The sequence below is a fragment of the Martes martes genome (genome assembly GCF_963455335.1).
Source record: "Martes martes genome assembly, chromosome: 5".
NCBI classification, from domain to species: domain Eukaryota; kingdom Metazoa; phylum Chordata; class Mammalia; order Carnivora; family Mustelidae; genus Martes; species Martes martes.
Window position 1 is genome coordinate 59776697 of NC_137892.1, and position 13350 is coordinate 59790046.

General features: G+C 40.8%; 2 protein-coding genes across 4 annotated transcripts in view; one reads left to right on the forward strand and one right to left on the reverse strand.

Moving 5' to 3' along the window:
* Nucleotides 1-737: 737 nt before the first annotated feature.
* Nucleotides 738-2492, forward strand: RPS23 (ribosomal protein S23). Its single transcript, XM_080804677.1, has 4 exons — nt 738-819; nt 1268-1427; nt 2066-2186; nt 2302-2492. Exons 1-4 carry the CDS (start codon nt 816-818, stop codon nt 2446-2448), a joined length of 432 nt encoding a protein of 143 aa, XP_080660803.1. The 5' UTR covers nt 738-815; the 3' UTR covers nt 2449-2492.
* Nucleotides 2493-7288: 4796 nt separating this feature from the next.
* Nucleotides 7289-13350, reverse strand: part of ATG10 (autophagy related 10) — a 240616-nt gene continuing 234554 nt past the window's right edge. For all 3 annotated transcript variants that reach the window (XM_080804682.1, XM_080804683.1, XM_080804686.1), the window contains one exon: nt 7289-7886. The gene's annotated coding sequence lies outside the window, so the exon portion shown is untranslated. The remainder of the gene's footprint in view (nt 7887-13350) is intronic.

Genomic DNA, 13350 nt, shown 5'->3' on the forward strand with positions numbered 1-13350 from the left:
TTTTTTCTGCCGTCTTGCACCTGGAATATAAAAACAGACCTCTTTACTCTCCTTTAACTACTGTAACCCCAGAGCCTTGAACAACGCCTGGCACGAAGAGAACATTTAAAAAAAAATAGTTGTATAATGACCCAAATCCCAGAAATCTCTCAAATCTATCTCATTCTACAGGGAAACCTCAGTTTAAAATTTTAAATGAATTGCCCAACTTCGCACAACCACCCGTAAGTGGAAGCTTTGGTTTTAGGCTTGGACTATCTCCAATTACTACAACATATCCCCTCAGTAGTTTGTTTGTTTGTTTTTCATTTTACGATTCGACTCGTGAGTAAGGTTTAAGGTTCAGAGGTGTAACTTTCCAAACTACAAGCAGAAGTGCACCACTCTACCACACACACACACACACACACACACACACACACACACACACACTAGTCACCTCTCTTCACTCCGATTTAGCGCCACTAAGCCCCGCCCCTGTGGGTTTGCCAAGAGCGCCTGCGCCTGGATCGAATCTCATGCAGAGAGTTCTGGGATTGGTAGTCCACATTCCTTCTGTCTTTAGTATTGACATAAAACGAAATAAACAACAATGCAAGTTAGGTAACACTGAGTTTCACACAAATTAAATAAGACGCATATTCTGGAAAGTGGCGCAAACTCGTCGTTTTCAAATGGGGGGGGGGAGAAGTTTCGGACCAGGCGCTGCGCAGACAGCTGCATGGGTCCTTGGCTGGGCGGAGCTTGTTCGCAGTGGCTTGTGGCTCCTTCCTGCTCTGCTTCTCTCTTTTCCTCAGGCCCGTGGCGCCGGCAGGATGGGTGAGCTGTTCCGGGTCGGGCTGAGGGGACCACAAGCCGAATTCGGGGGCTCGGGGACGGGCGGGCGGATAGGAACAGAGCGGTGAGGAGAACGCCCCCGGGAGGCCCGATGGGGGAGGTCAAGGACGCGCCCTTGTCGCAGGCACATGGCCGGGTGCGGAAGGGGCCCGTGCGGCACAGAGGCCGCGGAGCTCGCCTTATCAGGGAGGTTGGGTGGCAGTGCTGCCCCGGAGCGTTGATGAGGAGGCTCCCTCTTTTGGGAAAATGCACCCAGTGGATCGCTTGTGTCAGCGTCTCCTTTGGTTTGAGGGAAACTTGGAGGTTTGGGCCATGTGCTAAGGTGTGAGGAAAGAGCCTATCGGCTTGTAGTTCGGTGAGGCTAGGGTCTTGGAAGATGTAAAATATGTCTGGCGTGTCTACGGAGGCACTAAGGGATTTTTACTTTTAGGCAAGTGTCGCGGTCTCCGTACTGCCAGGAAGCTTCGCAGCCACCGACGAGATCAGAAGTGGCATGATAAACAGTACAAGAAAGCCCATTTGGGCACAGCCCTGAAGGCCAACCCTTTTGGAGGCGCTTCCCATGCAAAAGGAATTGTGCTGGAAAAAGTGTAAGTGGAAGGCCGCTGTTTGTTCCTTCGAGGTTTATTTTACTATGGTAACTCAAATACATTGGAAGAAGCGGTGATGTAAATTCTAGGTCTTTCTGTAGCAGTGTTTGAAAGTTGGTAACGTGAGGGTTTGGGGGTTAGGTAACTAAGGTTTTTAATCTCTTAATGTTAGCTTGTAATGAATTTGGGGTTGCATTGAGGGCGGGAAAAGTGACCGTAATGAAATAAGGGACGTTATGAGCCTGAAAATGTGTGGGAACTGTTCTAAGCAATTGGCACCGTCAACTGTTTAACCTTTGAAATCAATCGCATCTTTCTACTTGGGGAAACTAAGATAAAGAGAAGTTTCTTGCCTAAGGTTAGAAATTTTTAAGGCTCCAGTCAGCAGTCAGGATTTGAATCCAAGCTTTCTAGCTCCATTTCTTGATACATATTTTTTTTACAGCTGGTAAAGGGGCCAGATGTTTTCCCTGTTGTGGCAGACTGAGGAAAAGCTTGGTTGATAACACGAGTTTGCCAATTTAGGATTAGACTGAAAAGGCTAAAACAGTATAATTTCTAATAAATTGTTTATGTCTAACTAAAAGGGATCCCTTCTCAAGAAGGTGGCTCACTGTGTTGTGCTGTTTATGTTTTAGAGGGGTTGAAGCCAAGCAGCCAAATTCTGCCATCAGGAAGTGTGTCAGGGTCCAGCTGATCAAGAATGGCAAGAAAATCACAGCCTTTGTACCCAATGATGGTTGTTTGAATTTTATTGAGGTAAGTATCTCTTGTCTCTGTTCTTGAGATGGTTTTTCCTAGTTTTTTATACAATGAATGGATATTTTTAGTGATTGCCAATGACAGCAGAAGTAAACTGTTGATTTTATTCCAGGAAAATGATGAAGTTCTGGTTGCTGGATTTGGTCGCAAAGGTCATGCTGTCGGTGACATTCCTGGAGTTCGCTTTAAGGTTGTCAAAGTAGCCAATGTGTCTCTTTTGGCCTTATACAAAGGCAAGAAGGAAAGACCAAGGTCATAAATTTTGATTGTAAAAACATGATAATAAATTTTCATAAGCCAGAAGTATGTTTTGTGTCTTATTTTCCTTACTGCAGAGATGCAGTATATGCCTTGACATTTTAGGAGACTGGGAATGTCATGAATTCATAATTCTCTAGAGTAAATGGGATTCATAGTTATTTTTTTTTCTCTATGAAATAAAGAAGATGGTAAGTAATCTGGAATAAATGCAGGATAGTAGGCTTTAAATAAACTCACTGCACTTAAAGCAGGAATCATGTTGGGAAACCATGGTAACATACATTGGGATCAATTTCCCTGGGGACCCAATATGACAGATACCACCCTCAAGTTGGATCTGCTTTGGTATTTGAGTAAAGGTTCATGATCCATGTTCCAGTTCTGTGTTTATGACAGCAAGAAAAGCACTGGATGATTGAGTAGATAGGAGTTAATGGAAGTGTACAACCTGGCAAATTAAGACCCAGGAGAAAAACTTGTTTAAGAGCAAGGGTGTTAAGCTATAGAAAGATTACCTAAATGCTCTTTATCCTGACCTTCTCATTAACTGATAAGTTTTTACCTTGAGGTTTATTTCAAGGCACAAAGTATCTGTAATTAGTTAGAAACAGTAGAGAAGGGTTGTAGCTTGATAATTGTTGGAAGGTGGGTGTTAGGTACATGGGGTTTGTTCATAAATTATTTTTATTTTTTTCCCAGTAGTTAACATACAGTGTTACATTAGTTTGAGGTATGCAACATAGTGGTTCAACAATTCCATATATCACCTTTTGCTCATGACAAGTGGACTCCTTAATTTCCACTTTACCCTTCCCCTGTCCACCTCCCCTCTGGTAGCCACCAGTTTGTTCTCTAAAGTTAAGAATTTTTTGGGGTATTGTCCGTGAATTGTTTCAAGATTTCCATAGGAGAAAAATGGTAAAATCTCATGTCCAAAATGAAATTTAGTGTCTTTCTTGAAAGTGATCAGAGGAACTGCTATTGGCTGCATTAAGGTGAGTTACTTTCTCTTTGATCAAAGCCTAGTGTTATGTTTAGGATCTTGGAAAATGGAAATTTTTTGGCTTTCCATATCCCGTAAGGTCAGGACCATGATCCTTTCCACAGCCCAGGAGATAATGTGTGTTTTATCTGGTACCTGGTCCAGTAATACTCTCCCTTGCTCAAATGTGGGTTTCCTGTGCAGTTTTAGGAGGTATCTAATGTCACCTGCTTCCATCTCAGACTTCACTGATCCCCAAACATGGCACACTTGTGCTTATGCTTCCCACAAATGATTGTTGTGATTTGTCTTTCCACAAGGATGGAAAGTGGCTGGTTTTTTTAACTGAAACACTAAAGTTTGACATACAACATTGTATATATAAATTTAAGAAGTACATGTTAATTTGATACATTATATGTGGTAATAAGATGGGCTGTTTTTGGTTTCTATTCCAGGGCTTACTATATGTAGTTGCACAGATATTGGTTAAGTCACTCTCAAAGGCTGACCAGATGCTTTTGGGTGGACATAACTGACCCGACCCAGTAGATCTCTGGGTTTCGCACCACCGCACCACCCCCCAGGCCTGAACTGCAAGAGGCTCCCAAGGGCCACAAGAGTCCATACCTGGGCATCAGCACTGGCTCAGCTGCAGTGCAGAGAGCTAGGAGGTGCTGCCTGGCCATGCAGTGTGGAGAAGACTTGGACAGGGCTAAAGGATGGAGTGGCACCGACACCCACCCACCCCTCTCCAGTATGTCCTGTTTCCGGCCCTGTTGAAACCTCAGCCAAACCTGTAGAGAACAACACACCTAGGAGTTACGACATCCTGTGACGGTGGTTTGCACTTGTCTGCTGGGTGCACCCTGGATGCTTGTCCTGTAGTTAAGTGACTGACAGACTGACACAAATCTACCTGCAACTGTTCTAACCCCAATGTTTTGTTTTCAAGATTTTACTCGTTTCTCAGACAGAGCAAGCACAAGCAGGCAGAGGGATAAGCAGGCTCTCCGCTGAGCAGGGAGCCAGACGTGGGGCTTGATTCCATGACCCTGGGATCATAACGAGCCACAGGCAGATGCTTAACCGACTCAGCCACCCAGGTGTCCCTAACCCCAGTTTTTGAAACAAATCTGCCTTCTCGTGGCTCATTCTGTCTCCTGTGTATTCCTCTCACCCATCCCCCACCACCTTTATGACAGATGTTGTCCCTTCTTAGTTCCAGCATGAAATGTGTGCCCAGTCCTGAGCTGTGCCTGACTGCACATGGAGGCTGTAGGGTCGGAGAAAATAGACATCCGTGTGCAAAATTTAAACAAAATCCCAGCAGATTTTTTTTTTCCCCTATAGAAATAGAAAAGCTGGGGCACCTGAGTGGCTCAGTCATTAAGTATCTGCCTTCGGCCCAGTGTCCTGGGATCAAGCCCGGTGTCCTCTGGCTCCCTGCTCAGCAGGGAGTCTGCTGCTCCCTTTCCTTCTAACTCTCCCCCCTGCTCATGTGCTCTCTCGCTCTCAAATAAAATCTTTAAGAAAAAAAGAAATAGAAAAGCTAATTGTAAAATTTATATGAAAAGGCAAAGGAATTAGAATAGTTAATACTGAAAATGAAGAATAAAGAGTGGAGGAATCACAAAACTTGGTTTTAAGACTTAAATTTGTAGCTACAGTAATCAGGAGGCTGTGGTATTGGAGGGGGGCAGACACAGATCAATAAAATAGAATCCATAAATAGACTTTACAGGTAAGACCAAGACCAAGTGATTCTTGACAGATACAAAAGCAATTCAATGGAGGAAACATAGTTTTTACAATAAACAGTACCGGCTTTCATTTGCAAAAAAAGAATGGACCTCAACCTAAATCTCACATCTTAAACAGAAATTAATTCAAAATGGATCATAGTATCTGAATAAAATGTAAAGCTATAAAACTTGTAGAAGAAAACAGAGTATCTTCATGACTTAAAGTTAGGTGAAGAGCTTTTAGACAATACATCAAAAGTACCTTCCACAAAAAAAAAAAAAGATATATTGGACCTTTTAAAAATTTTACTCTGAAAGATCTTATTAAGAGGATGAAAATACAAGCCACAGACTAGACAAAAATATTTGCAAGTCACATACCCAACAACAGACTTGTACCAAAAGTACATAAAGAACTTTCTAATCTCAAAAGTAAGGAAACAAATGATCCTCTTCCAAAATACATGACTTTCCTTCTTTCATTCTAGGAAGACGTATGGTGGCAGGATTTAGTGGTCATAATGGCCATGCTGTGGATAACACTCCTGGAGTCTGTTTCAAGGTTGTCCAAGTAGCTAACATTTCTTTATTGGCTTAGCACAGTCAAGAAAAGAGACCAAGATCGTAAATTACCATATCACTATAAAATTTTCACTAACAGTGGCTTGTATAATCTTTATTTTAGCCTATAAAATCTGTTTAAATGGATCATTCAAGTATTAGCTCACATTTCTTAAGACATTATAGTTGGGGGATTGTCTTGGCAAGTTGTACTGAGCATTCTTAGTTTCTAGCGCAATTCCTGGCCATATTATTTGGTAAACTGAAGTTATGTTTGTTAGTATGTGAGGAAAATAAGTGGATTTTAAACCTTATTATCATGAAAATGTGACTGCAGGGGTTCTAGACCAAAGCATTAAAACATTAAATTTTGTGAGCATAAAATGTCCCATAGGAGAAAGTCATCATTAGAGTGTCACATTTGAAGGGAGCCCTCAGCCACAGATAAGACATTTCCAAATTTGTACATGCACAGTCGCCATCTCATTGAGGTGGTCACTCAAGCCTTTAATATGTATCTTCCAAAAAGAGGGGCCCCTCACACCCAGCACCTTGGACCTTTGGTCAGACATAACGAGCACCATCAAGATCCCTTCCTTTAACACATTCCTGCTTCCCAGACAACCTGAAGCTTTCAAACAGCAATTCAAGCACCAAGGAGAGTTGCTCTCCCAGGAGGGAGAGGAGGAAATCATGGCCTTGGATCACCCCTTCACAGCTTACAGAGAAGTATTTACCAGTGAGCTGCTTGATTACTTGTGGTAATAAGTTATTGACATGAATTCTGTTCTTTAATCTACTCACAATGAGTTGTTTTTGCTTCTTTTTTTAAGTCTAGCTTTCTAAAATCTCTTTTCCATTTCATTAGAAACAGAACAAGGGCTGGGCTAAAAGAGTAGGTAGGACATATTGAACGTAACCAAATTTTCAAGTAGGTTTAGATGCTAATGAAAATATTATTATGCTTCCTTACCCCTATTGCCAATCAGCTAATGTTTAAATCTGTACAATAGTGGGCAAAGGAAGCCACATTTTAAATAATGTTTCAATCACAGCTGAGAACAGTTGAGAGAAACATTACTTATTGAAACATGTTTTGTCTATTAACACCTACTTTGGAAACGGTGATATGAAATAGACTGTTTTGTCATACCATTTTTCCCCATCAGCTTTGTGAATTTAACCAGGCTTCTTATAAGTCTTTAAACTTTTTTTCCATATAGTTTGACAGCTTCAGGTGCTATTTTGTGCACATTTACAGGTTAAGTACGACCACTTTACCCCTCTTCAGTTTCCCAGTAGGTTCCATTTTTTTCCCAACCCTTTTAATTCTATATGCAATAATTGATTTTGTCCCTTCAGTATTTTATACATTTTTAAATGTTTATAATTAGGGTTTTTTTTCTGTCACTATACTCTTCTTTTTCTTGCCCATGACATAAATGCATGCGTGCCTGCGTGTGTGTGTGTGTGTGTGTGTGTGTGTGTGTAATAGAAGAAAGCCATTGTGAATGCAATTTATTGACCAAGATTCTTTGTTTTGTTTTTTTAAAGGGAATTTTTAAAAAAGATTTTATTTATTTATTTGACACAGAGAGGGAGATCACAAGTAGGCAGAGAGGCAGGCAGAGAGAGAGGGGGAAGCAGGCTCCCTACTGAGCAGAGAGCCCGATGTGGGGCTTGATCCCAGGACCCTGGGATCATGACCTGAGCCGAAGGCAGAGGCTTAACCCACTGAGCCACCCAGGCGCCCTGAGAGAGAGAATCTTAAGCAGGCTCCACCATGAGATCATGAGCTGAGTCGAAATCAAGAGTAGGATGCTTAACCAGCTCAGCACCCAGGTGCCCCATGTATGCAGAATTTTCTGATATATATCAGGAATGTTTGTGTGTATGCATACACACACCCACATATATCACACACACACATTTTTCTGAAAATAGGTTCCGTACATTTTCAGACTTACAAAGGGGTTCCTTCACAAGAAACCAGCTATTGTTCAAATCTACACAGCAGTGAGCAGATTTAGTCACATAACTGTCTGTTTTAATCACAGTTGAGAACAGTCACAAGAAGTTGTCTATGGTTTGACATCATTTATGAAATGTCTCCAGTGTGGTGAAACTCATGGATCCAGGCTGTAGAACCTGCAAAAGATACAGTTCACATTCTGTTTTGATGGTACCAGCTGACCTAATTATGCAACAGTGGGCCATTTTTTTGAGGTCTTCTTAAAGCACACGATTTTTTTATTTAAATTCCGTTAGTCAACATATAGCACATCATTAGTTTCGGATGTAGTGTTCAATAATTTATTAGTTGCATATAACATTCAGTGTTCATCACATCACGTGCCCTCTCTAATGCCCATCACCCAATTAACACATCCCCCCACAAATCTCCCCTCCAGCAAAGTTTGTTTCCTAGAGTTAAGAATCTCTCATGGTTTTTCTCCCTTTCTGATGACTTCCCATTCAGTTTTCCCTCTCTTCCTATATGATCCTCTGTGCTGTTTCTTATATTCCATTTATGAGTGAAACCATATGATTTTCTCTTTCTGTGATTGACTTTTTCACTTAGCATGATACCCTCCAGTTCCATCCATGTCAATGGTAAGTATTCATTCTTTCTGATGGCTGAGTAATACTCCAGTGTGTGTGTGTGTGTGTATGTATGTATGTGTATATATATATATTTATATATGTGTGTGTATATATATATATATACACACACACATACACACACCCCCCACATCTTTTTTTTTTTTTAAGATTTTATTTATTTATTTGTCAGAGAGAGAGAGGGAGAGAGAGTGAGGGAGCACAGGCAGAGGCAGAGGGAGAAGCAGGCTCCCTGCCAAGCAAGGAGCCCGATGTGGGACTCGATCCCAGGATACTGGGATCATGACCTGAGCCGAAGGCAGCCGCTTAACCAACTGAGCCACCCAGGCGTCCCCACACCACATCTTCTTTATCCATTCTTCTTTTGATGGACATCTTGGCTGTTTCCACAGTTGGCTATTGTGTACATTGCTGCTATGAACTTTGGGGTGCAGGTGCCCCTTCAGATCACTACATTTGGATCTTTGGGGTAAATACCTAGTAGTGCAATTGCTGGGTCATAGGGTAGTTCTATTTTTACCTTCTTGAGGAACCTCCATACTGTTTTCCAGAGTGGCTGCACAAGCTTGCATTCCCACTAACAGTGTAAGAAGGTTCAACAGTGGGCCATTTTAGAGGAAGTTCCCCAATGTTACTGGCAAAGGCAAAATCCGAAAGAGGGTGCAAAGCTCCACCTCAGGAGAAGCAGCAGAGGACAAGAACCCAAAGATATTTTAACATCTAAGACTGATGTAAAACTTGTCAGAAGAGATCAAATGAAAAATATTTAGTATGCACCTATAAAAACAGATGACATAATTTCTGCAATTTTCTTTAAAATATTTATGCAAATATAAAGTTAAGGTTAAATAAAGCAAATACATCAAAAATCTTGGTAATTACAGATTCTGACTCTGATGTATGTGAGGGTTCATTATATTATTTACTTTTGAGTACACATAAAATTTTCCATAATATTTTTTTTAAATTACATACAAATCCTGATTGTTTAACTCTATGCTTTCTGGTTGTAATAGAACCAATAGATGGACGGTCAGCTCTGATAGTAAAAAATCAGGGATTTGGGGCAACAAAATGGACAATAAATAAGCTGGAAAACTCACTGTAGCAGCACTGAGAAATGCATAGATACTGGGAAGAAATAAAGCTGAGCATCCAGGCAAATTTTGCCAAGACATTAAGAGAAAAATGATCAATTCCGTAATAAAAGCAAAGGAAAATAAAACTATTTTCAAAGATTTTAGGAAATGGTAAGATACAGACTACTGCTGTGAATGTAAATCCCTATAGTCTTCCTGGTGAACAATTTAGCAACAAGAATCAGAAGTCTAAAGACACTCCATATCCTTTGATCTGTTCATTCCCTTTGTAATAGTATAACCTAAAGAAACCAAACATGAGCAACTGTTTCTGCACTTATTTCTCATTGCATTACATTCTGAAAGCTCTCTGAGAGGGGGACTATGTCTACCTTATGGACCACTATCTCCCTAGCACAGGTCCTGACCATGTACGAGGTTGAGTGCTCAATGAGCGTATACTAAATAAACAGTGAAGAATTAGAAACACCCTAAAAGTCCAACAATAGGAGAACTAGTTGGGACATTTTGGTATAGAAGATTACTAGTCATTTTAAGTTGTTTTTCAACATGACATGGGAAAATGCTGCCAATATAATGTTAAGTGGGAAAAATCATAATGTAAAACTATATACGGAATGATCCTAATTAAATATGTTTAAACTAGTATGAAGAAATACATCAAAAATTTAACTGCAGTTACCCATGGGTGATGGGCACATACTCTTAGGCATATTTAAAATGTTCTCCTTCAAATGTTTCTGTGGCTTCCAAGTTATCTATAAGGACTAAAATCTTTTCTAAAAATGAATTTTAGTTTCACAGTCTACAGCTAGTTAAAGTGTAGCATTATAAAAAGAACCAACATCTTTGATTTCTTTCAATCCAAGTTCTCACTCTCCACTCTCTGAGGTAACCTCTCTTACAAATTTGGTGTATCCTTCTAGATCACTTTTAATGTTTTCACATACATATACTATAATAGGTACTATAGAAAATGTGTGGTACTGGTGTATTTTTTGTATAAATAGTATTAAGTTGCATGCATATTTATCATCTAGTTTCTGTTTTCTGTTTTAACTCAACAATCTATTTATGAGAACTGCCTATTTGGAGATTGAATTCATTCCCCTTAACTGCCATACAGCATCACGTTTAATTTAGCCATTTCCCTATTAATAAGCAGGTAAGGGCCTGGCTATTCTCTCAGAATCTATTGAAGAAATGGGGGGAAGAGACACATCCCACGCCACCGCTGTGCCAGGGAAAAGAAATCTTCTCAAAGAAAAGAGTGGGTCATGGTTCTCAAAAGAGGAAAGCAGGTCCAGTTCCTGGTGCCTGCAGAAAGATCACCAGATCTTTCCCTGTGCTTAGTATTCAGCCACATATACAAACATTCCACAAAGATTTACTGAGTATTACCACGTGCCAGGCATCATGCTAAACTCTGAAGATCTGGCATGCAACGTGTATTGTTATTTACAATGCACAAAAGGCTGGAGATATACTGACCTATGATTTCCAGGTTAACCTATCGGGGTATGCTTAGTTAATTTTTTGCCTCAGCTGTAACAGTGATTTCTGGGTATTTGAAAAGCTTCAAAGAAATACAAGAAATCATAATGCAACCATAGGTTTTATTTATTCTCAGTGAAAGTGTGTTTCAGTGTAGGAAAAAAATTTGAGTTTCCAGTTTGTTCTTAATAATTTACAAATGGGACATAGTGATACCTAAAATCACTTTCAGTTTTGTCTAGAATACAGGATACTTGCAATTGGGCTCTTTGACCAGTAGGTGTTGCTATTGACAACACAAAAGTTAAAAGCAAGGACTTCACGTTACAGTACTGCTTGAAGGAACACTAACAGCATTTAAGAATAAAGATGTGAAAGCACTTTTACAGACAAACCCTATAAAAGGACCTATGTGCATATTTAAGTATCTCAGTGCCATGGGCATAACAGTAGTTAAGTACTGCCTATATCCTTCTAGAACAACCCTAAGCAACTTACTGGCCAGCAGTATAAGGGAGGAATCAAAGGGTCTTAGAATTGGGAGGGATCTTATTTGTCCATCAGTTTTCAAATCCCCATTCCCTGGAGTTAGAAATATATTTACATTACCACCTAGTATGCCCGTGTGCAAATACACACATACCCATATAAACAGATGTGTAAATATATCTGAAAGCAAAGTTTCAGAAAACAATAATATCTTTACTATGTGCTTTCCCCCCATGTATTTGTAAAATAATAGAAAATACACATACTGGTCTCTGCCCTCTGCCCCCAGTTCCTGGTACAGAGCTCCTAAAAACCTTATCATTTCCTAAATGATGAGTGCATGAGGAGCATCTCTTCTAATATCTGGCCTTTGATTCTGGTTCCTGACACAGAGCTCCTAAATCCCTTGGAATTTCCTGGGTGATGGGAGTGTCTTTTACTCTAAGCAGGTAACTTGGTGGGCTCTTGAATAGCTTCAGGATGGGGGCTGGTCACCAGAAAGACCTAGCTCTGATTAGAAGCTTTGGACTTTTAGCCCTGTCCCTCATCCTCCAGGAAGAGTTAATGAGCATTCATGCCTATGTGATGACACTTCCATAAAATCCCCAAAGTCTGGGGCACCTGGGTGGCTCAGTGGGTTAAAGCCTCTGCCTTCGGCTCAGGTCATGATCCCAGGAACCCCGCTTCAGGCTCTCTGCTCAGTGGGGAGCCTGCTTCCTCCTCTCTCTCAGCTGCCTCTCTGCCTACTTGTGATCTCTCTCTCTGTCAAATAAATAATTAAAATCTTAAAAAAAAAAAATCCCCAAAGTCTGAGGTTCAGAGAGCTTCCAGGCTGGTGAACACATGTATATGCCAGGAGGGTAGTGGATCCCAACTCCATGGGGACAGAAGCTTCTGTACTTAGGACCTCTGGATCTTGCCCTATGTAGCTCTTCATCTGGGTATTCATCTGTGTTCTTTGCATATCCTTTGTTATATAAGAAACTGGTAAACATAAGTGTTTCCCTAAATGCTATGAGTCATTCTAGCAAATTACTGAACCCAAGGAGGGGTCATGGTAATGCTGGTTCATAACTGGTCAGTTAGAAATACAGCTCACAACCTGGGACTTGTGACTGGAGTCTTAAAGTGGGCCAGTCTTGTGGGATTTAAGTCTTAACTTACAGGATTTGATCCTACCTCCAGATTGATAGTGTCAGAACTGAACTGAATTGTAGGACCCCAGCTGGTACTGCAGAATTGTTTGTTGTGTCAAAAACCCACACATCTAGAGTCAGAAATGTTGTGAGTGTAGTAATGTGAGAATAAAGAAGACACACAGGGAGTGTTTCCCAACATATCCTATTTCATAAAAACATATATATAGGTCATAAACTAATAACTGGATTTTACATGATCTAATATACTTCCTTCCATTTAATACATTCAGAAAGAGAGGCTCAGAGAGGTGGAGTGACTTGCCCCATGTAACACAGCCAAGACTCAGGCTTTTCAGGACACTGGCAGTTTTGTTTTGGAAGACCCTGGGCAAAAATGGAAAAATGTCCTTGGCATACTTCCAGCACTTCCCCCACTCCTACCTTCTAAAGCCTGTGGGCCAGAACCTGCTGGTGAAAAAACTGACAAAGTACATGTGTGGTTAGTTATATGCAATTGTCATTTTAAAGATACAGGATCTTTCTAAAATGCAAATGTGATCATCTCACCTCCTCTACTTGAATTCTCAGTGGCTCTTTCTGGTTTTCAGACCAAATACAAATTCTCAGTGTGGCAATCGATCTCCTCCAGACCCAGCCCCAGTTCTGCTAGCCAATCTCACTCGCTCTGCTAGCCAACCTCACTCCTGACCATTTCCCCATGCATTTTCAAGGGCTTTCCTGCATTCTTGACCTAGCTAAATCCTAAGC

Excerpts from the sequence above, each read along its gene's own strand:
- RPS23 (XM_080804677.1), top strand. Across the intron at positions 1,428-2,065 it reads GGAATTGTGCTGGAAAAAGT|AGGGGTTGAAGCCAAGCAGC; the intron begins GTAAGTGGAAGG and ends TTTATGTTTTAG. Across the intron at positions 2,187-2,301 it reads GTTGTTTGAATTTTATTGAG|GAAAATGATGAAGTTCTGGT; the intron begins GTAAGTATCTCT and ends ATTTTATTCCAG.